This window comes from Mirounga angustirostris, unplaced genomic scaffold (genome assembly GCF_029215605.1).
Source record: "Mirounga angustirostris isolate CCGP_5_RB_7025 unplaced genomic scaffold, mMirAng1.0.hap1 SCAF_13, whole genome shotgun sequence".
Lineage (NCBI taxonomy): Eukaryota > Metazoa > Chordata > Mammalia > Carnivora > Phocidae > Mirounga > Mirounga angustirostris.
Genome location: NW_026991721.1, coordinates 60,362,194 through 60,384,670, shown reverse-complemented (window position 1 = coordinate 60,384,670; position 22,477 = coordinate 60,362,194). Strand labels below are relative to the sequence as shown.

The following is a 22,477-nucleotide window of genomic DNA, read 5'->3' as shown; positions in this document are numbered from 1 at the left end:
TGTGCTTGAGTCATCCTGAACTCCCCTGCCCCAGGCACCAGCCCTCCGTCCACATCTCCATGCCTTTGAATGTGTTTGTCCTTCCTCTCTTTGCTCGGCAGGAAGATCCCTACCCATCGTGGGGAGCCCACCCCAGTGGGCCAGCATGTCTCTCTTCGGCCAGCCTTCTCCAGCCTTCTCCAGGCTCTTAACTGAGGAAGTCCTTATGCAGCAGGGCAGTCTCCTGGGCTCCCGTGAACTCAAACACCATCTGCAGACAGTGAAGGAAGCTAGTGCATCTGTGCTGGGGGCTCTAGAGAATTAGTGGCTTAAAGCAGTAAGAAGAACGTCTTCTGGGCTGAGTAGCCCTTGAAGACTCCCATGTGATTCAAAGGTCCTTTTCTTGCCCGTTATTCCCTTTCTTGCTTTCAAGCGTCTCCTCTGCAGCAGCAGCTGGAGCTAAAAGTTATTTCCCTGTAACAAAGGACAGCCTCCCCAAGGCCTTTGCTGGTAACACTCTGGTGTCTGCTGACGTGTGAGAACAGCAACAGAATGGGGGTGGGGCAGGGGGTGCACTGTGTGGGATGGCTTAGGTTCTGCTGGACTCTGTGAGTGCTGGCAGGATCCCAGATTTCCCCTTGTTATCCTGAGGGTATAGGGCTCCCCTGAGTTACTATTTCTTTTGTTACCAGGATCTCTGGAGCCTTATTCCTGATAAAAGGTTTAGTTCTAGGTATGCCCACATTCACACCATACTTTGGTTCCATACTTGAGAAGCAACGGAATTGTCACATTATTTTTAAGTAGGATATGAGCCAGGACGCCTGGGTGGCTCAGTTGTTAAGCGTCTGCCTTCAGCTCAGGTCACGGTCCCAGGGTCCTGGGATCGAGCCCTGCATCGGGCTCCCTGCTCAGCAGGAAGCCTGCTTCTCCCTCTCCCACTTGCCCTGCTTGTGTTCCCTCTCTCTCTGTCAAATAAATAAATAAAATCTAAAAAAAAAAAAAAAAAAAGTAGGATATGAGCCATTAGCACCAATCCTGGGAGTGGCCCTTTTGCGACTTTAAGGAACATAAAACTTAAAACGCAAGTGCAAGGTCAGATTCTGTCACTCCCAGCTACTTACCTATGAATGCACTGTTGGCTTCACCGGGCGGCTCCACATGGGGAGGAGGAACTGCTGCTCTGTGGCTGACCTATATGCCTCAAGATCCTGTGACGCCATCTTCCAGGGGCCTCAGCTGTCAACCCATTCCTGGACCTTAGGTGCTGAGATGAGCCAAACTCCCACATCCTTCGCCTCCACCACCAGATGGGCCCAGCCTGCCAAGCTAAGATCCTGCTTGGATCCTACCTCGATCCTAAAAGCCTGCTGAGAAGAGCTCTGCCATCATTCTAACAGAAGCCCGTCCTGATCCCTGCCTTGGCTCTTGGCTTCTTGGTTAGAGGCTGAATCTGCAGCAATAGTCACTGCCACTGGAGGGCTCCACTCACCACCCCTGTGTGGAAGCTTCTAGAACTAAGAAGGGAGCACTCGATGCTCCACCTCAATATCTTAGTTACAGACACTTCGGGCTCCATGCCCATCTTCTCCTCATGAGTAGGTGTTGCCTGTTCCCATTTAGCTCTGCTCCTCAATGTGACCATGACTCCAGGCAACAGAGAGACAGAATGTAGATAAGGCCCAACTAAAAACACTCTGAATCCACTTCTCCACACCCCCTTCAGAGACTTCATTAAGCATTAATATCAGGAAGGAAAATTCAGAATGTTTACATTGCTTAATTTTAGTCAATCTGAATCTCTTTGGATGGCATTTTCTTGATTGGCTTTATGACCTTTTTCTAGTAAACTTTCTAAATCTGGACATTTACCATCAATATGTACAGTATTTAAGCACACTCTGATTCTCAGCTACCTAGGGGGAAAAAGTGTATCTTGTTTTCCTGCCCCTCATTCATAACTGCTTCTCCTTCTAATAGTCTGAGCACAACTCCCAGTAGTACACCCTAAACCTTAGAGTTAAAGTTGCACTTTGTAATTGCTCAGTGAGTTTTTTCCCACATTTCTTTATTTCTAAGCATTTGAATGATCAGTGTCATCACATTTCATGTTCTGGACTCGATTTGAAATGGGGGAAAATACGTAATTCTATCACTACTGATCACAGGCTTTGAACATATAATTGAGCTCTAGCTCATAAATAAAAATAAATAAGAATGGGATTAAAAGATAATGTTACTGCTGCTAAAATATTGTTATCAAAAGAGTAGAGATTTTTATTTTCATTCTTCACAGAAGAATTGTAGTCCATGGTAGGGGCTATCAATGGGAAATGACAGGCATGTGACTGATCTTCATTCCTGAAGAACTTTGCCTTTATCAACCCAAGGAGCCGCCAGCAGATACAGAGCAGCCCACAGGTCCTTCAGGTCCACACAGGGTTTGAGTTTCCCTTTGCAAAATATGATACAAACACAAAAGGAAAGCAGTTTTCCCCTAATTTTTTTTTCAAAGATCTCATCCATTTATTTGAGAGAGACAGAGAGAGAGAAAGAAAGAGAGAGAGAGCATGAGTTGGGGGGGGGCAGGACAGAGGGAGAGGATAGAGGGAGTGCAGACTCCCTGCTGAGCAAGAAGCCCAATGTGGGGTTGATCCCAGGGCCCCGGGATCATGACCTGAGCCGAAGTCAGGCGCCCCTCCCCCTAACTTTATACAGTATTTTTGTGTCATTAAGAGCAGAGAGTCTCTCTTTTAGCCATGACTATTTCAACATGTAAGCTAAGCAACCAAACATCGATGATGTTGCCTTAGAAAAACTTCACTCAATATCTACCATGTGCCACGTACTTTGTTAGGTATTAGACATACCATAGTGAGCAAGATAGAAGAGCTGATCTCATGGCAGCTTTGGGAATGTTTCTCTTCACTCCAAGGGAACACCAAATGGGTCAGGAGTGTGGGGGGGTGTTTACCGACATCCCAGATAAGATGTTTCTGTTTCAAACAACAGAAATCCTACCTCATATTGCTTACATAATAAAAGGAATTTATATGCTTACATATTCACAAGGGTCAGAGGTAACACTATGTTCAGGAAAGGCTTGATCCAGCAGCTCAACCGTAGGCTCAAGGGTCTGGATTCTTTTTCTTTCTCTGTTCTGCCATCCATGGGATTGGCCTCATCCTAAGCCTGGATCTTTTAGAGATGCAAAAGGACCATAGCTTCTTTGTTTACATCCAAGAGGAAAGAGAGCATCTTTGCCCAATCATTCACACCAAATGTTCTCCAATCTTCTCTGACTGAATCAGTTTATGCAGTGCTAATCTCCATGGTTGGCTTGGCTAGTTTAGCCTGGGACCAAGTCATAGTTTCATCACTGGAACCAAGGATGAAGTCAGGCTCCCTAGAATCCCCAGTGAGAAATCAGAGCCTTCAGAAAGGAGGGCTGATGCTGGGGAGGCAACTAATAAATGTTCACACTGTCTGTCAGCACCTGCAGAGCTGGGCAAAATCCTTATCAGCTCTCCTGCTTCTTATTCTTGGGGTGTGAGAACAAAATCCATCTACCCCAAGACAGTTAACTGTCTATAGAATATGCTCTATGTTAACTTGACTTTACTATTCTACTATCTTCATTAACACAACTTTACTATTCCTAGAGACCTTTGCCAAGAGAGATAAAAGTTGCAAATAACATCATCGCTCATTACAGGGAGTTCTCAAAAGACCACTGGTTGGTTTTTCCTTAGCATCAAAAGACAAGTTTATACCCCAAAACTCTTTTTTTTTTTTTTTGAGAGAGAGAGAGAGAGTGCACAAACGAGTGTGTACATTGGTGGGGGGCGGGAGGGGGAGGAAGAGGCAGAGGGAGAGAATCTTAAGCAGCCTCCACACTCAGCACGGAGCCTGATGTGGAGCTTGATTTCACAACCCTGAGATCATGACCTGAGCCGAAATCAAGAGTCAGACACTAAACCAACTGAGCTACCCAGGCACCCCTATCCCAAAACTCTTTGACTCTTGGCCTCATGATCCTCACCTTGCTGTGTCTACCTAAGCTATCACATCAGTTCTAACCAAGCTCCCCTATTCCGTACCAGGCAGGCAATAAACTCAGCTTTGCCCTATCAACAGTTGATCTGGTGTTATTTGGGAAGCAGCATTCAACAGGCACAGCTGAAAGACTTCCAGGTTCAGTGGCCCTCCAGACATCCTCCATCCTCTGCCAAGATGCGCTACCCTTGGTCCAGGCCCCTTCACCCAGGAAGTTCCCTTTTACCCCCAGATATCACGTGGGGGTGTGGCTCTTTCAGAGGCTGGAAGGAACCATTCCAGTGAGTTTTGTCTGTGGGGGAAGAACTGGCCCACCGTATAAACCATCACCTCTGAATGCCATTCCTGGAGATGGAAGATTGCTGAAGGCCCAAGCCCATTGTTAACCACTTTCTGATTTAATTACTATTCAAGTGTGCAGCAGATGCCCTCCAGGGCAGTGACTGCTGGGGCGAGGTCATTTTTGAATGAGAGGAGAGTCAAGATGCAGTTGACTTTTTGTTCAGGCAGAAAATGTTATTTTCTAACACATTATTATTATCTCTTATACCTCTAGTGTTACTCCCAAATGTTTCCATGTTTTGTATGATCACTATCTCTACAGATACTTGGAAGAATGCTGATTTTGCATCCCAGCTAAAGATCAGAAAATATTTAGTGTCTTTTTTTTTTTTTTTTGTATAGCTAATTCAATACAAGAAAGAAGACTTGCTTGGGAACTGCTGAGTGCTCTTGGCTTTGTTTGCTGACCATTTCCTCCACCAGCTGGAAATCCGATGCCTCATTAACACTAGCCATGCCTACTTGTCCAAACGACATTCTGGCTGCTTGTAACAATTGGCACAGATTCTAAAAGGCTTGTTAATGTTTTTTAGATCCCAAACATGTAGGATATTTTTATGTTCTTTGCAATTGGTTTTGTTTCAGTGGCCCTGCAGGTGTTTACGGATACTGGCATGCTAAATCTCACCAATAAAAATAGTTTATTTTCTAAAAAAAAAAAAAAAAAAAAAAAAAACCTCAATTATAAGTCCCTTATTTTGTCTAAAAAATACTTCTCTGGTACTTTTCTCTTTTTTATTGTCACAGATAGGTGGAGCAAATCATTACACTGTATAAAACCTCTGCTAAAGTGTTTCCCTGGTGAGAAAAGCCAACTTATGGACTTATGTACTTGTCCCTCCTGATCAGTTCTCATTCAGGATGCATCTGTCTACCACTCGTCATAGACATCTTTGTGGTGTTTCTCCTTCCTCTGTCTGTTTCTTATAAAAGAAGACACTGAAGTACTCTAGGATCTGGCCACCTCCATCAGCTTGAGGGGGTCCTTCATGATTTACTATGGTGCCTCGTTACTGTTTTGAATATTTCTCAACTGCACTCAAAATGTAAAGCTATCACCAGATGGCAGTTAAAAAAAAAAAGGAAAAAGAAACAATAGGCTTAAAATGGAGTCACTTGTGCTAAAGCCCCATGTCAGCGAACCAAGACTTAATACCGAACCCAACTGCAGTTTCAACCTCTCCCAGGAATGTAACCTTTAACCAGCCAATCTGGACTTACCTGGTCAACTGGCATTTTGGCATCTAACCCCTCTTTTTGGTCTTTAGATCAATTGGCATCTAACCCCTCTCTTCCCCCAAAGGAAGGTGGTCTTGCCTGAAACAATCCACTCTGCTAGAACAACTTCTTTGCTTCACCTCCTTCTGCCTACCGAAGTCTTTCATTTTGTACAGCTCCTCAGAACTCCTTTCTATCTGCCAGATGGGATGCTGCCCAATTCATGAATCACTGGATAAAGCCAATAAGATCTTTACATTTACTCAGTTGAGTTTCGATTTTTTAAACAGTGGGAACAAAGGGAGGAAATGACTTCTCATATCCTTCTAAATGGAGAAAAGTTAATCAAAACTTGGAGCTTAATAAGGCCCATTTTCATTTGAACAGCCCACTGCAAATTCAGTGTCCATACTGTTTAATTCTTGCTCTGAACTGACTTTGGACTCTGTCGAATGGAAAACTGTGGAACTCCAGAACTAAAGGAACTCAAATGCTTTCACTATATGTCTCATTCATTCATTCTTTCATTCATTCATCAGTACTAATTCAATGCCTGTGTAACAGAGGTACTATTTCCATTCTGTGCAAATCATGTTGTTCCATGCAATGAATCAATGCCACAGATTCCTATAAGCCAAGGGCAAATAACACAAAGTTAATCATCAGCGAGTCCCTCATGAAACAAGAGAAACAAGAATATGGAAAGCTGGGCCTTGTTGAGAGAAAAGAGATATACTAAAATTCCAAATGTTCCCTGTACATGTTGAGAGGAAACCCTGGACATCTGAACATAAGGCATAAGTAGAGAGGAACTGTGCTAGATATAAAGGAAGTGTAAGCACAAGGAGTTAGGGGTCCCCCCGCAAAAGAAAGATGAGATATAGCTTCAGTGACCTAAGAGAAGTCATTTTAGGTCTCCAGCTGTTTTCCCTGATCTACCAGCACCAGCACACTTCTTGCAGAACTTCCTAGGAGGTGGCAGAATTACAAAGAAATGCAAAAACCACTAGGGTCTACCAGGCCAGGAAACAACAGCCCTGATCATATCAGAGACAACCAGTCACTGGTAAAACTGCCAGTACTTTTCAAAAGTAAGCAAGATAAAAAAAAAAAAAATAAATAAATAAAATAAATTAATTAATTAAAAAAAAAAAAAAGTAAGCAAGGCCCTGCCCTGGACTCCAAAATAAGGAGCCCAGGACTTTAGTCAGTTTATATTGCTCTCGCGCCCCAGGAGCATGCCCACAGCCCCTTCTCCTTGTCTGACAGTTACCTCTGCTTCACTATAACATCAAAGTATCGGCCCCTAAAAGGAGCACAAGCTGTACTAACAAACATAGGATGAACGTATAGGCATGTTTTCTAAGTACGTCTGCATACCCTGTGTCTGCCTTTACAAGCGAGGACAAAGCTCCCCTTTCCGAATAGTCATTCTGAACTTTATTATATTTTATTTTTATCCTAAACTTTAAATAAAAGGAACCTGCTCATCCTTGCTTGGTGGGTGGGACGGGTCATAGCTTTGGAAGTTATTCCCTGTGATCTCCTTATTTGCTGCAAATGAAGTTTCCTTCATGTGACAACTCCCCGGGGTGTAGTCTCCACCTGTAACTCACCAAGGAGCAAACTCACATTCATTCAGTTACAGAAGTTTCCACCAGCTGGGAGGAGGAAGTGGAGAGCCTTTGGCAGAAGAGATAGGGAGAGGGGAAGAGTGGCTCTCAGGTGAGGTCCTGACCTCAGGCCCAAAACCTCAAGTTTTAGGTGGATTGAGGAGGAAGCTGAAGGCAGATGTGGCCCCAGTGTTTGGAGGGTGTGGAAAGGAGGTGACTGTTGGCTGACAGGGTTCAAGGGAGGTCCAGCAAGTGGGGAAGTGACCCCATACCAAGGGCTGCAAAGACTTCCCAGGCTTCCTAGGCTGGGCATCAAGTGAGATGTGCGGTCAGACCTCAGAGATCTGTAGGGCTGGCAAGAGCCCAATTCAGGTCTGGTCAGCCTTGAAGGGGCCAAACTCCCAAGCAGCAATCATGCCTGGCTTGTACTGTGAGGACAGGTCGCAAGTTCCATGAGCAGAGATCCTCAGCAGCGTCTGATGGCCAAAGACAAGAAGGACAATGTCCCCAGTGAGATGAAAGCACACAGTCCACCCCTGCCACTGGGCTTCCCTATACCTGGACACCAGCTCGGGAAGGAGGAGGGAGAAGAGGCCCCCAGGAAGAAGGGAAATCACTCTGGCAGAGAATGTGAACATGATATTTGACTGAATATTTAACACAGAGAGACTGAAATAATCTAGAAAAGACCAGAAACATTAATGTGCAAGATCAAGTTTATGTTTTTTCCCTTACCAGGATGGTATTCATTTTAGAGAATAAAGAAATTAACATTTTCTTACACTATTTTAATGTACTTTAAATGCTTCTTGTTCTCTCAATTCCCATCCAGAACAAGCATCTTGTTCTCTGAGACACTGAGGAGACTTCTGTTGGATTATGTATGGGGGGAAGGGGGATGTCACAACATGGGGAAGAGAAGGTGCCAGCACATGGTCCTTCAGGTACCGACTCCTCATCTCCTCCATTACTACCCCCTGATACACTCATTAGGCTTATGCTCAGCTCATGGACCCAGTTCTTGAGCCACCCCATCAGAGGGCAAAGCACGTGATTGCCAGCCTCAGTTCACGCCCTACTTACCAGAACTGGATTCACGGTATTTCCAAAGACCTGCGAGGGGGGTGCTATAGGCAGCTCAGATCCCTCCTGCTTCTGAGTGGCAGCACTTTCCGGGGCTCTCCCTGTCCTGTCCCTCAGTCCACGATCCACCCCCCATCCCGCCCCCACAACCAGTCTCAGTTTTCTTCTCTGCTAGTCTAGTCCTCACCAGGACCCAAGCCCTGCAACAGACTCAAACTCCTTTGATAGGAACCTGATCTCCTACTTGGTTCTTTCCAGCCAACCCCTCCCCTTTCTGGAGAATCACTCCTGTTTCCTCAACTTTTTATAAATAACAATTTGCCCAAAGTGCTAAAGCCTCTGACTCGTTCACTTCACAATCTGGGTAGCAGTGGGGTTCGCCTGCATCAATTTCCCCATCCTGCCTGGGCCCTTCTCAGGACGCTGAAGTGAGCACTGGCTCACATTTTCTAAGACCTCTGACCTACAGCAAATTGGGCCAGGGGAGACCCAACCAGGGCAATCAAATGGCTTCTCCCGGGAATGTGTGTACCTCGAAGACTCCAGGCAGGCTCTGCTGGGCACTTGATGGATTCTATCCAGAGCTGGTTTCAAAGGCCTGCTCATGTAACTCCCAGGGGAGTCTGGGTAACTGATGTTTGCTTTAGTTCTACAGCTGTAAGTTTACACCTTTAAGGAGGCTCCAGAGGGTGGTAGATGAGTACTCTGCTCACGCCAGACAGGTGTACTATTTCACACTTGTCCCTCAGTGATTGGGGTCCCTCAGCTGCATGGGGATTGCATAACTCTGAGTTGCAGGGGGCACTGGGCTCTGTGAGGTGGCCCTGTAGACCAGCAGACCAGCTGGGGGCAGAACCCCGTTAGCCTCATATACATATATGCATGAAAGGCTGAGCTTGGAGAGAGGAGACTTATCCACACCTAAGCACAACTTGAGTAGGACTTTGGGGTTTAGAATCTTGTACCTCTGCCAGTCAGGATAATGTTGCTGATCCTCACTATATATTCTGATTGGATATTCTGTCTTCTCACTCTTTTAGAAAAGTAAAATTTTATTTAGCCAAATAGTGTCCGTGTCTGGTCTTCCCATGAGACCAGGTCACTACTTGTTAATGCAGAGGTTATGCGGCACTACAGTGGGAAGCCATGAAGACCTGGAGCTATTTTTATTACTCTTGCTGGGGTTCATGATGGAGGACAGCTCCACATGCAGGAGGGTGGAAAAGGTGCTGGGATGTGGCCAGGCCAACACCATCTTCTCTGGGACATACCAAACAGGGGGCTGTGATAGGAGCTCCAAGAGCTCCGTCACCTCCTGAGGCCCCATGGAGGGGCTGCTCCTGTCCCCAGGTCCCAGGCAGCCAGCTCTGGGGGAGTCTGCACAGCTTCCCAAGGCTTTGACATCATGGAGAGTAATGGGAACTGTATTGGCTGACCTTTGAGTGTGCAGTGAAGCCATCCAGAAACGCTGCGAGAGAAATGGATTTTTGAACTCATTGGCTTTGAAGACTCCATCTGTCACCTGCCCTGGCAAGGTCAGGGTGTGTTGGATGCAGCCTGGAGTCGGCTGCCAGATCTCTGCAGGGCTCAGGGTTCAGTCCTAACCTGGTCCCTCAGCCCCCAGCAGTGAGGAGCTTCTGCCAGGTCAGCCTCCCTTTATACTAAATCCTAACTACCCCATATTCTTCCTCTTCCCTTTCTCTCATTCATTCATGCACACATGCTTATGTACACACGCACACACACAGAACTGGGACTTAACTGCTGTTTTTGTCTTCACGCAGAACATTTAAAAGTTCGTAGAGAGTATAAGAAGAGAGGAGAAGAAACAGAACTTAAGTACGTGCATCTATGTGTCCAGTCATGCCTCAAATGACCCCTTTCCCCATTCTGAGGTGATGGCTCCCCGGAATACAGGGGATAGGGGACTTCCAACCTCCCTTTTATCCTCTATGACTAACATTGTGGATGAGAGTCCCATGAGGACACACGGCAGTCCTTCCCAATGTGGGACATACACAATCATGACCATGACGCAGAACCTTTCTTACGCGCCTGCCACTGTGCTCCCCATCTATCCATCAGACCGTTTACTCCTCACAACCACCCTTGGGAGACAGACACTGTTATGGCCACTCCACAGATGACAAAACTGAGATTCAGACAGGGAAAAGCACACAACTTGTGAGGGGCAGCACAGGGATACCAACATAGCTCCATCCAAGTGAGTGCCTCCACCCATGGGCTCTGCTCTGTCGCCTCTGTCCTCACAGCCGTCCGCAAAGCACGGTGACCTCTCCCGTCCTGCTTTTCATCTCATCTGGTACCAGGGCCCCAATTCTGCTAGCTGCACGTTTATTTTTAAGATGGAAAGTATGGCTTCTGCTCTCAGGATGGATGTGGAGTCCTGGGCACGTACTTCGAGGAGACAGGACACCACGGGGCAGAGAGACCCTCGCCGGCCCCTCCCACAGGTGCGCGGGCAGGGGGTTCCGCTGCAGCAGTTGAGAAACCCCCGTGGTGCTAGCCGGTCATTCCAGCTGCTGTGACAGACGACTCCCAAGTTTCAGTGGTTTAACCCCAAAAGCATGGATTTCTCACTCACACCGCTGACATACACACATTTGCAAAAAGCCAAGTGCTCAGGGTTTAGGGACTATCTCCTAGGTTTGCAAAGTCAGACAGTGCTTTTTCCTCCCATGAAGGCAGCTTCCAAGGCATGCTTTTTACACTTCCCGTTGGGTACCGTGCGTACCCTGCCACTCGGGGCCCAGTGTCCTTCCTGGGACAATGCACCACCTGTCCTTCCTCCCTAGCAAGGGCATTGAGAAGGCGCTGCCTGTGCACCGAATTGGGTCCTGTCTCAGCCCCACACCATACCCCTAAACCTCACCCCTTCCCCCATCCTGTGTCCTGAGAAGCAGAGAGCTCTGGGACACTCCAGATTACAAGCAAGAATTAAAATCAGCAGTGACTCGTAAGTGTGCAAGAAGCCTATTATAACTGCTCTGATGGCCTAGCTGGCGCAGGCGGTATCATGAGCCCCACACGGACTCCTCTGAGAGCTCTACCAGGAGCTGCAGAAACGACGGCAGCTGGGTCAGCATCCGTCTCCCAGCTACTTCTCAGGGGGTTCACAGGGACTGTGGGTCTCCCTTAGGGATTAATTTTGAGTCCAGGAGAGAAAGAGTCCTAGCTTCGATGGCCCAGGGGCAGAGGTGTCTGCAGGAATCTGTAAATTAGGGGGCCCTAGGCGCTGCTCGAATACACCCAATGGCCCTGAAGCTTAGAATCAGTCCACAAGGCCTGCACTGCTCTTCTCCTCCTGGCACCACCTCCAACAAAGGGAGACTGTCCCTTCCTCCCCGGGCCCACTGCCTCTGCACAGCTGCCCGGCACGTCTGCTTCAACTTGACTCTCCGGACTCTCAGTGGCGGCAGATCCCACACTGACGAGGCTCTTGTCTTGGCCTCTCAGGATGGCTTTGCACAGGGCAGGGCTGCCTGCGCTGGGAGAATGACAGCAAAGTTCTCTGCCTGGAACCCATGCTCCTTGGGGAGTCCCGTTCCCAGGGGCTCCCTTCCCTTCCCTTCACTTACCAAGAGCAGGAGGGAGAATGCTTCATAGACAATCTCACTCCCTCCTTTGTGCTCCAGTAGCACCTGATGTGGATGTTAAAGCTCATGACTGTGCATTTTAATGATTAGTTAGCATGCCTTCTTCTGTTTCTCTTGTGGTCTATAAGCTCTGTGGGGGAAGGTTTCCTATTCCCATCTACTTTCTTTATCTAATATGGCATTTGACTGTCACAAATGTTACCTGGTGAATGCAATTTGTTTTTGAGAGAATGAGTTAGTAAATAAATAAGAGAGTGAGTCAATGGACAAAGATGGATGGGGGAAGCATAAATGAGAAGTGATGGGGTAGGGGGTTGGTGAGTGAATGAATGAAGGTGTGAGGCAGAATGATGGCTCACTGTGTGCAAGTATTCACTCCTCTCTTCTTCCTTGCACATAGAACCCTGGTTTTCAGTTGGGCATATTTCCACCCAACAAAAGAATACATTTCCCACATGTGTCCATGTGGCTATTCTGTGACTAAGTTAAACATAGGGTGATGTGTTGCATGACACATCAAGGAAAATCCTTTAAAAGAGAATATGTGTGCTTTTAGCTTTTGTCTCTTTCCACCTTTCTGTGACCTGGAAGATATGTGATGGTTGGAGCTTAGCAGCCGTGTTATTCAGTGAGGCCTCAAAACAAAACAAACCCATACTGGGACAGTGAAGCAGAAAGACAGAAGTCTAGGTCTCTATTGATCACAGAGCCACTATAACACCCTGGACTGCCTCCTTCTGGACCTTTTTTTTATGTAAGAGAGATATAAATTTCTATTGCATTTGTTGTTGTTGTTGTTGTTGTTTTATCACATGTAATTGAATCTGATACTAACCAGCTTGTCCAGGATCACAGGTTAATGCTAGAGCCAGTCCTGGAATCCGGGCCTCCTCTCTCCCAGTCTCGAACTCTTTCTGATGCCACACATAAGTCACCATATGGCAACCTGAAACTCCACATTCATCCAGATCTTGCAGATACCTTCCAAATATCAACCCAAAGCCATAACATGGAATCAGAGAATCTCTATCATTTTTGAAGAGAAACAAAGTGAGGGATGAATGATCAATGTTCAAAACCTACCAGACAGGTGGGGTGCATAGACTCAACCTTAGATTGAACGCAATTTCCAAAAGCTCCAGGAAGGGCAAACAGAGAAACCCATTGGTGACCACAGACCTGGTATACTCAAACTTTTGGTGGCTCCTGCCTTTCAACAGCAAAGCATTTATTCTTCCACGAAGTGCAACATGTGGGAATAGGGTCTTACCTCCACCAGGGAATGCCAGTGTGCAATGGGCTTCCGAGGATACGACAGCATTTCACTCCAGTGGTCTCTGCCCAGCCTCTCAGCTTCGTTGCCTACTTGACACACGCCGATGATCTCATTATGACCTACACTGTGAAAATGGCCCACAATAATTTTTTCTTAAAATTTTGGTAAGAGCAACAACTACTCAATTAAACTAGTAGGAATGAGGGCAAGGGTGGTTCTTCTCCTTCCCTCATTTAAACTACAGGACAAGCTTAACAGCTAATAGGACTTGGGATCCAATATTGTACTTGGGGGCACAGAAAGGAAGAGTAGAACACTAGGTGGCCATCACACACCTTGGCTTTTGTGACACTGGCATGGCTTAGCTTGTTTCTGATGCATGCTAAGCATGACAACTCTGGTTCTAGAACTAGGTTCTAGACCTTATCCTGTCTTCTCCGTAGGAAACACACCACCAGTGGTGTCAGCCCACAGGAGGGGCCATTGCCCACCAACCGTGGAAAGCTAGGCCAGCTTTTTTCAAGCGATTGCCAAGTTTCCCGCATCAACAAATCTGATTATATGAGCTCTGCTTCAATTCAATTCTCAGTAAACTCATGAATCTGCCTGGAAAAATCCTTGCCTGGAAAAATCCCTGCCTGGAAAAAGACCTCCAGGTCTTCAAGTCTATATCATGAAAAGGAGGCCATCTGAAAGGAGTTCCTTGCATTATGGCTGCTCAAATTCCCATAAGAGGCAACCAAGTATGGGTAAGAGAGATGCGCCAGGTAGGGCAGCCGTGGTCTGGAGCTTACAAAGGGGGCAGGGTGGAGACAGCTCCTGGGTCTCCTTGCAATCCCTCTCTTCAGAGAACATGCATCCTGATGCTCTCCCCTCCTTCCTTCCAAGCCCATCTTTGCTTCTTTGACCCGACTTGATTTCCCTCCTATAGAAAGATACTTAGCTCCTGTAACTTCAGGGCTAATATTTCTGAAATTTTCCCTGGGTACGTCCCTACCTTGGGACAATTCTTCCCCCTCAGTAGTTTTTGGTTAGATGTCATCTGCATAACTAGAATGATATGACCCATCCTTTTTTGTTTTTAATTTTTTTATTCTTATGTTAATCACCATACATTACATCATTAGTTTTTGATGTAGTGTTCCATGATTCATTGTTTGTACATAACACCCAGTGCTCCATGCAGAACGTGCCCTCTTTAATACCCACCACCAGGCTAACCCATCCTCCCACCCCCCTCCCCTCTAGAACCCTCAGTTTGTTTTTCAGAGTCCATTGTCTCTCATGGTTTGTCTCCCCCTCCGATTTCCCCCGCTTCATTCTTCCCCTCCTGCTATCTTCTTCTCTTTTTTTTTTCTTAACATATATTGCATTATTTGTTTCAGAGGTACAGATCTGAGATTCAACAGTCTTGCACAATTCACAGCGCTTACCAGAGCACATACCCTCTCCAGTGTCTATCACCCAGTCACCCCATCCCTCCCTCCCCACCCCCCACTCCAGCAACCCTCAGTTTGTTTCCTGAGATTAAGAATTCCTCATATCAGTGATGATATGACCCATCCTTTAACTGTTTGGGATCAAAACTCATGGGCTTTCTTTTTCCATCCTGCAAAGATGAGTGGTTTTTCTCCTATTTGTATGTAGGGAATAAGGGCGAGACATGGGTGGGGGAGTGTGAAGGATATTCGAGGCTATGCTCATTAAAATCAGTTGCATGCAGTTGCATGGATTTTTCCAGGCAGATTCATGAATTTACTGAGAATTGAATTGAAGCAGAGCTCATATAATCAGATTTGTTGATGCGGGAAACTTGGCAATCGCTTGAAAAAAGCTGGCCTAGCTTTCCACGGTTGGTGGGCAATGGCCCCTCCTCTGGGCTGACACCACTGGTGGTGTGTTTCCTACGGAGAAGACAGGATAAGGTCTATTGCCTGACATGGGCTGTCACACCCATGGGCCGCTGAGCTAAGCCATGTGTTCCTGGGGCTGGAAGACGGTTCTGCTTGACCTAGGCATCTGCTAGAAAGAGTGTTCGGGGTGCTGAAGCTGCCCTACTGACATTTCAGGGGTATATGGGAACATTCTTAGCTACAAATAATATTTGTAAGATTATACTCGAAGTCAGAATGATTTTTTTTTTTTTTTATATAATTGTGCCCAGACCACATGGGAAGTTTCCAATTAAAAAGAGACTTTGCATTTCAGTCTAATGACTGGTTTAACATGTCTAATTCCCTGTTGGTACTTCCTTTGCATATTAAAATGACTGTTTTTAAAATCTGTCCTTTAAATACACAATTGGCCACAATGCAAGCTATAAATATCTCTTCTGTGCTGTATTAATTAGAAAGTCGAGCATCTTATACATTTTAATGTACCCTGTCATCCATACTGATTCTAGCATTTTCAAGAGAACATTTCTGTTTGCTTTCAGATTTAAGTGGATGGAAATGATCTTTATTAAACACATTGGGAGAAGGGAAAAAAATAACAGAGTTATGTATTTAGAAATGTTGGTGGTGTGGCTAAAGGAATCACTCTGCTATTTTGAGTGGGATCTTCCCACAAAGGCCAGGCAGGATTGCGTGGGAGAAGATTAAGACCTGCAGGGCCCCAGTTTCCCAGGCTGAGATTCTGGGGAGTGTGCAGGGATGGAGAGGGGAGGAGGTGGGGAGGATGGGGAGGATGGGGAAGGAGAAAGAAATGAAAAGGGGAAGAGCAAAGAAGCACTTGGGTAATAGGACTCTACAGCATGGTGTGGAAAATGCCGACTCCTGTCAGTCAGCTTTCCCTCGGGGGCTCCCCTGACTCGTTTCCCACAGCCTGGGCCGTCAGCTGAGCATGTGTGGCCGCGCACCCCCTCTGCCCTCCCTGCCCCAGGCATGGTCAACCTGCCCCGAGAGAGAGAGAGAGAGAGAGAGAGAGAGAGAGAGAGAGAGAGAGAGCTCCAGGCTTCTCACCGGTCGTAGTCCATGACAGCTATGGACAAGTGGATTTGGTCAATGTTCTCGGGAGGGACATCAAAGACTATGGCTTCGTTGTAAACAGGGTTCAGAGTGTTCCTCTTGGTGGATGTTTTCCTCTTCTTCAGTCGTCTGCCATCACACATCAGCGACACTTTTACATAGGGATCTGTACAAGCAGGAGAAGCGGGGGGGAATGTGAGGATAAATGTGGGTTCAGGGGGCAGTTTCATCACGATGGGGTTCCACAGACAATGGGAGGCAGAACTCCCTTACCTGCCTGTGGCCTGGAGTTTGAGGATTTTAATTAATACGATGCCTGGGCCGCGACGAGAGTTAGGATAATTAAGACATTCATTCAAGAAGAAGCACAGCACTCTGTCTCCTCAAAGTGTGTGGAATTTAAAAAGGGTGTGAAAACATCTGTTATTGAATTAGAAAATATTCCAGCTAGATTCAAGACCTGCCTGGCTTCAACAGGGAGAGGCGCAAAGGTAATTCCAAGGCAGGGGAAACAGGCCACAGGCCCCGAACTCTGAGCCGCCCCAGAGAATCTTCCTAAACCTCAGGTCTTTAGGAAAGGGACAGGCAGAACACCTGGATGACAGGGAGAACTTTGGGGAGAGCTGCCTGCAGCAGCATGGCAGGGAAAGAAAGCCCAAGGGCTTGCTTGTGGTATAACACTAGCAGAGGGGGACAGGTGACAAGGCTGGTCCCTGCTTCCAGTGGGACTTTTCTGGTTCCCCCTCACTCTCCTTCTGCTCAGTGGGGAGTTCCCTCTCTCCTCACCTGCACAACCACTGACTCCCCGTACACTGTCCAGGAGGAACTCAGAGGACCAGAAGGGGCCACATCTTTTTTTCTTTGAAAAATACTGGAGGACAGTAAGCAGGCTCTATTGCATCCGGTGTCCTTTGATTTCTGTGATCAATAGCCAGCGGACTGGGTGTCTTAAGCAGAGGTTGTATAGTAGGAACTGCGTATTGGGGCGTTTTTTGTTACGGTTTAGAATTTAAGTGTACATGCTTGATTCATTGGCAATACCAAACTGCATAGTTCACTGATGGGCTTTTTATGAGGATATAAGATTGTTTTTCAATCTTCCATAGGCCCGAGATGGTGATTGCTTATATCTGAGGAAAGACTCAGTTAGATAAACTGTATCAGCGTGTGTAAACTATAGGACAAATTCACAATTATGGTGAGAAGACCTAAGAGAGAACAATAATGATTATTCAATGAAGAAGACCTAAGAGAGAATAATAATGATTATTCACATTAGGTAGCATATAGTATGTGCCAGGTACTATTCTTATTTTATAGGCATTAACTCATTTAAACTTACAACAACCCAAGGAGCCAGATACTATTATGACCCTCATCTTACAGATGGGGAATCCGAAGCGCAGAGAGGTTAAGTGACTTGCCCAGGGTCACACAGCCATGAGGTCTAGCACTGGGATTAAACCTAGGTAGTTTGGTCCCATGCGCCTAATTACTCTACCGAAGACTTCATGAAAGTACTATATTAGAACCCTATGAAGAAGTCTGAATTTGAGAATGTCCCACCTGATGCTCCTGTTATGTCCATTGCCTTTAAATTCCTTGCTTTTATAATGGTAATGGTCAGCCTGCCAGCAGTTGGAAGATAGCAGAGGGAAAACATCAACTCTCCAAGATCCACATTGTCCTGTGGAGAAAGCACAAAGGGACGCATTAGAAAGTGTCCTGAGCCCAGTGTGCATAAGGATCAGCTGCAGGGCAGCTCTAGAAGGGATGCACTTCTCCTCTTGCTCCTCTTGTGAGTCCCTGCTGTCTCTCCCTTCACGTCAGTCACACGGAGAAGAACAGATGCCTGGACTTTGGGGGCCCCTGCCCCTAAGGAAGTACAGCCCACACTCAGATGGCAAGGCTGTGGGGGCCACGCAGGACTTCTACCACCCTCTATCCAGCCCTCCGCAGCCTCACACAGGTCCCCACAGCCCTGAATGCACCCCCCAGAGCCTTAACTATTTCCCAGAGTCCCCCATGTGGCTCCATTCATAGTGCCACCACAATCCCCCAGGGCCCCCAGGACAAAGCTGCCTGAAGAGGGGCTCTGTAGGATGGCACAGCCCCACCAGCAGCCCAGACACACTCTGCACACAGCCCTGAGCAGCCTCCTGCGGCGTCTCAAGCAGGTCCCCACTTCTATGGAGTTTCCCCCCAGAGTTTTTCCCACAGGCTCTACATCAGCCCACAAAGTCCTCCAAATAGTCACTATCCCTATGCCTCCTTCCCTTACAGCCCTACACACTCCCTGACACAGCACCCCCAGGATGGCCATAATACTTCTGTACACTCCACTCCAGCAGACACCTCGCCCCAAAACACACACATGTGCATGCACACACACACACACACAGACACAACCCTTCACCCGCCAGAGCACTGCACACAACCCGGTCACACACTACGTGTGCAGACCAACACACAGCGCCACTGGATCCTGAAATACCTAGTCCCTACCATCTGGCTCTAGACAAGGGCCCTGCAGACCCCCACACACCATCCACAGTCGTGGACACACGCAGACACTCACCCGGCCCTGCCCAGCCTCACACAGAGCCCTGCGCGGGCTCCACCCAGGGAGATGGGTTGGTGACCCCCTGCTGCTGGCCTCAGGGGCTCCCACTTAACTGCAGCTCTGGCCTTCTCTTGGTGTGTCCCTAAGGAGCCCGTTTCCCTCTGCTGGGGAAGACATCTCCTCAGGCAGTGTGCAGCCATTCAAATAGGTCAGAAGACATGGTCTTCTTTCTCCTTTTTAGCCCAAGGAGAGTGTTACCAGAAAGGAGGGGGGGAGCCAGTTCATTTAGTTTCAATATCTGTGATACCTAACGTTATTGAGCTGGGAGCCTTCATCTAATTAATACAGTTTCATATTGACAATGCTCTGGGAAGTCCGGGTTTTGCCCTCAACATCCACAGCCTCCCGTCCTCCTTGATTCTCCAAGGATGCTTCTATTTTTAGAAGCAAAGATTCAGTTCTGGAAGGTCATCTCGCCCAGCCTCCCTACCTTGACCGCTTCTGCAAGAGGATGAGGCAAAGGGAATCTGTTTGGTGGCTAAGGCAGATGGATTGCTCTGCATCTCCGTGCATCGCCTGCCTCATGTAAATAAATAACCTCACTTTGCAGGCCAGGCTCTCTTGGATCCTGGAGCCCAGATCTCAAGAGACCCAGGAGGCTGGGCCTTTCTGTCTGGGGTGGAGAAACCAGAATTCTACAGGAGCTGGGGTGTCACCTGGGGCAGGCACTGGACCGTTTCATGCTGCTGGGCTTCCCATTGCAGGATGGAGGTCTGCTCTCCCTGAAGAGGGAGGATCTGACCCATCTTCCTGCTGGTGGCACAGGAGAAAGAGAAACAACAGCTGTCCCCACAAATTATCTTTTTCCTTCCACACTCCCTGCCCTATTCCTTTGCCCTTTGACTTCTCCTGCCTGCCTTAAGCAAAAAGGCCAAAACACCTGTTCCTCCCTCAGGGGGCTGCTCACTGCACCTAGCTCACCACCCCCTTCTCTCCTTCTGCCCAGAAAATCTGAGTTTGACAAAGCAAAACAGGAGTGACCAGAATCATGCCTAGGAAGCTTCATCATCACCAAATTCCCCAGCATAAAATTCTGGAAGGCCTGCACTTACCCAAGCTCTATAGGGTTCAAGATGTGTACCCCAGACCCTGCCCTCGAGCCCAGTGCACATAACTGAATATGACAAGTCAGTTACTTTTGCCTTAAGTACATTTTCTTCCCAACGTAAATCCCATTCACAAATACTCATAGTATGGCTCTTTGCTCATGAGTTAAACTAAAAAAAAAATTAAGCTTCAGACTTGGTGATAGAGTATTCGAAAGGTCAGCTAGGGCTGAAGTCCACATTTGTACTTCCAAAAAAACAAACAACAAAACCCAGAAAATTAAAGATAGTTACCAAAGAGAAAATGCTTGATTTGATTTCCAAGTGCTTTAAAAATAAAATAAAAAAGTTAAAATTTTCTAAGTCATGCAAATAAAAATGAAAAAACTCAAATAGAAACTCTTAGTGAAACAGTAAAAATCCTTTTCTTATGTATATACACCCTCTGTACCACTCCTTTCCCCAGAGTAACACTGTGAATAATTTCTATTTTTCTTTTCATCCATCCATCCATCCACTCATTCACTTATTCTTTTAACATTGGCTATGGTTGTGGTGGTTGAGCACTGCTCTTTTCCAGGTGCTGGGAGCTGTTTTTGTAGTAGGGGAACATCAGACGCCATCCCTTAAGGACAGATAGGCTTGCAGGGATATGGAACAGGAGTTGATGTCACCTAATGTTAATTCTGCTTTTTCCCCACTAGCTGATGTTGATTTGGGGTCAAGAACGTATAGATCTTGATGTTAGCAAACATTTCCTTAAACCAGTGGTTCTCAGTTAGGAGCAATGTTGCTCTCCTGGGGGACATTTGGCACTATCTGGAGAAATTTTTATTGTCACAACTGGGGAGGCAGGTGTTACTGACATCTAGCAGCTGGAGTCCAGGGTTGCTGCTAAAATCCTACAATGCACAGGGCAGCCCCTCCCTGCAACGAATTATCTGGTTCAAAATGTCAATAGTTTCAAGGTTGAGAAACTGCCCTACACAGGAGTATTTATATTGTTTGTAAAAATTTTTCCAGAGTGCTGATAAAAGTCAAATATAAAAGGGTGGTGCAGCGTTTGGCTTCTTTTTCAGCTTGACAGGAATCAGATATGCAAAGCGTCACCAGTGGCTGTGTGCCCTGGGGGAGACAAGGGGCAGGAAAATGTCATATAAAGAAATGCTTCATTTGCTCCTGCTTTGTATGGGCAAGTTCAGTATAGTCAGCAAAATATATTGGGAATTTATAGCAAGTGTGAGTGAATTCTCCACCTGCCAATCTGTAATGTGATATGTTTGCCTGTAGTGGTCTATGATAGTTCTAGTTTTTGTCTAATTAGTGCACTTTTGCATTCCTCTTCTTAGGTTCTTCCGGTGAGCTCCTTTCCAATTCCATGAAGTTCTAGAAGGGCTGCTGCAGGAATTCAGGCTTAGCAAAATATTCATGCCCATGTCCATTGTTGTTTATTCAGGGATGAGTATGGAACCCAAGCAAGGCCACTTAGAGTCCTTTCTGGGATTGAAAAATTGATACTGAAATGGAGAAATGATCATTTTATTGGGATTATTTGTTGAAAAGATATGAAACTAGAATTGTAAGGTTCTTGTACTGTAAATAGCATACATAGTATAATATTACTTTAAGTTAGGCTGTGTATGTTAAAGATGTACACTATAAACCCAAAAGAAATGATTAAAATATTAAAAGATGTATAGCTAATATGCCAAAAATAAGATAAAATGGATGCTTTAAAATTATTAAATGTACTGCATGAAGCACTGGGTATTATACAAAAACAATGAATCATGGATCACTATATCAAAACTAATGATGTGTTTTATGGTGACTAACATAACATAATAAAACCAAATTAAATTAAAAAAAGAATACAGTATATATTAGAAAAAAAATAAAAATATTAAATTAATCCAAAAGAAGACAGAAAATGGAAAGAGAATAAGATTAGAAGAGACAAATCTGACAGAAATAGAAAACAATAGGATGGTAAATTTAAACCAACTATTTTCACAAATACATTAAATGTAAATGATCTTAGCATCCAGATAAAAAGCAAAGATTGATTAAGTAAAATAGCAAGACTCAACTGGTCTCTATAAGAAATGTACTTTGAATATAAAAATATAAGTAGATTAAAAGTAAAAGAATAAAAAAAGATATGCCATACTAACACTAATAAAAAAATTGGGGTGGCTATATTAATATCAGACAAAATATATGTCAGAGCAATGAATACAACCAGGACAAAGAGGATCATTTCATTATGATAAAGGGGTCAATTCATCAAAAGCACATAACAATTCTAAATACTTATGCACCAGATAACACACTCTCAAAATACATGAAGCAAAAGATAATAGAACTGTGAGGATAGACAAGTTATAGTCAGAAGTTTGAATACTTGAACAACACTGTCAAGTGACTCGGCATAACCAGTGGCATTACAAAAGCCCTCTATCAAACATCAGCAGAATACACATTCTTTCCAAGGGCACCCAGAACACCAAACAAGAAAGACTATATTCTGGGCCATAAAACAAGTTTCAATTAAATTTGAGAAGATTCAAAGTGTATTTTCTGGCTGCAGTGGAAATGATTTAGAAATCAGTAACAAAAAGATATCTAGAAAATCTCCAGATATTTTGAACTATC

At 45.8% G+C, this 22,477-nt stretch overlaps 1 protein-coding gene across 1 annotated transcript in view; it reads right to left on the bottom strand.

The window, feature by feature from the left end:
• Positions 1-22,477, bottom strand: part of SYT9 (synaptotagmin 9) — a 200,654-nt gene that overhangs the window by 36,652 nt on the left and 141,525 nt on the right. Inside the window, exons 4-6 of the mRNA XM_045894217.2 lie at positions 17,720-17,840; positions 16,148-16,319; positions 13,179-13,308 (exon numbers count right to left, since the gene is read on the bottom strand). Of these exons, the coding sequence (XP_045750173.2) occupies positions 13,179-13,308; positions 16,148-16,319; positions 17,720-17,840 (423 nt within the window). The remainder of the gene's footprint in view (positions 1-13,178; positions 13,309-16,147; positions 16,320-17,719; positions 17,841-22,477) is intronic.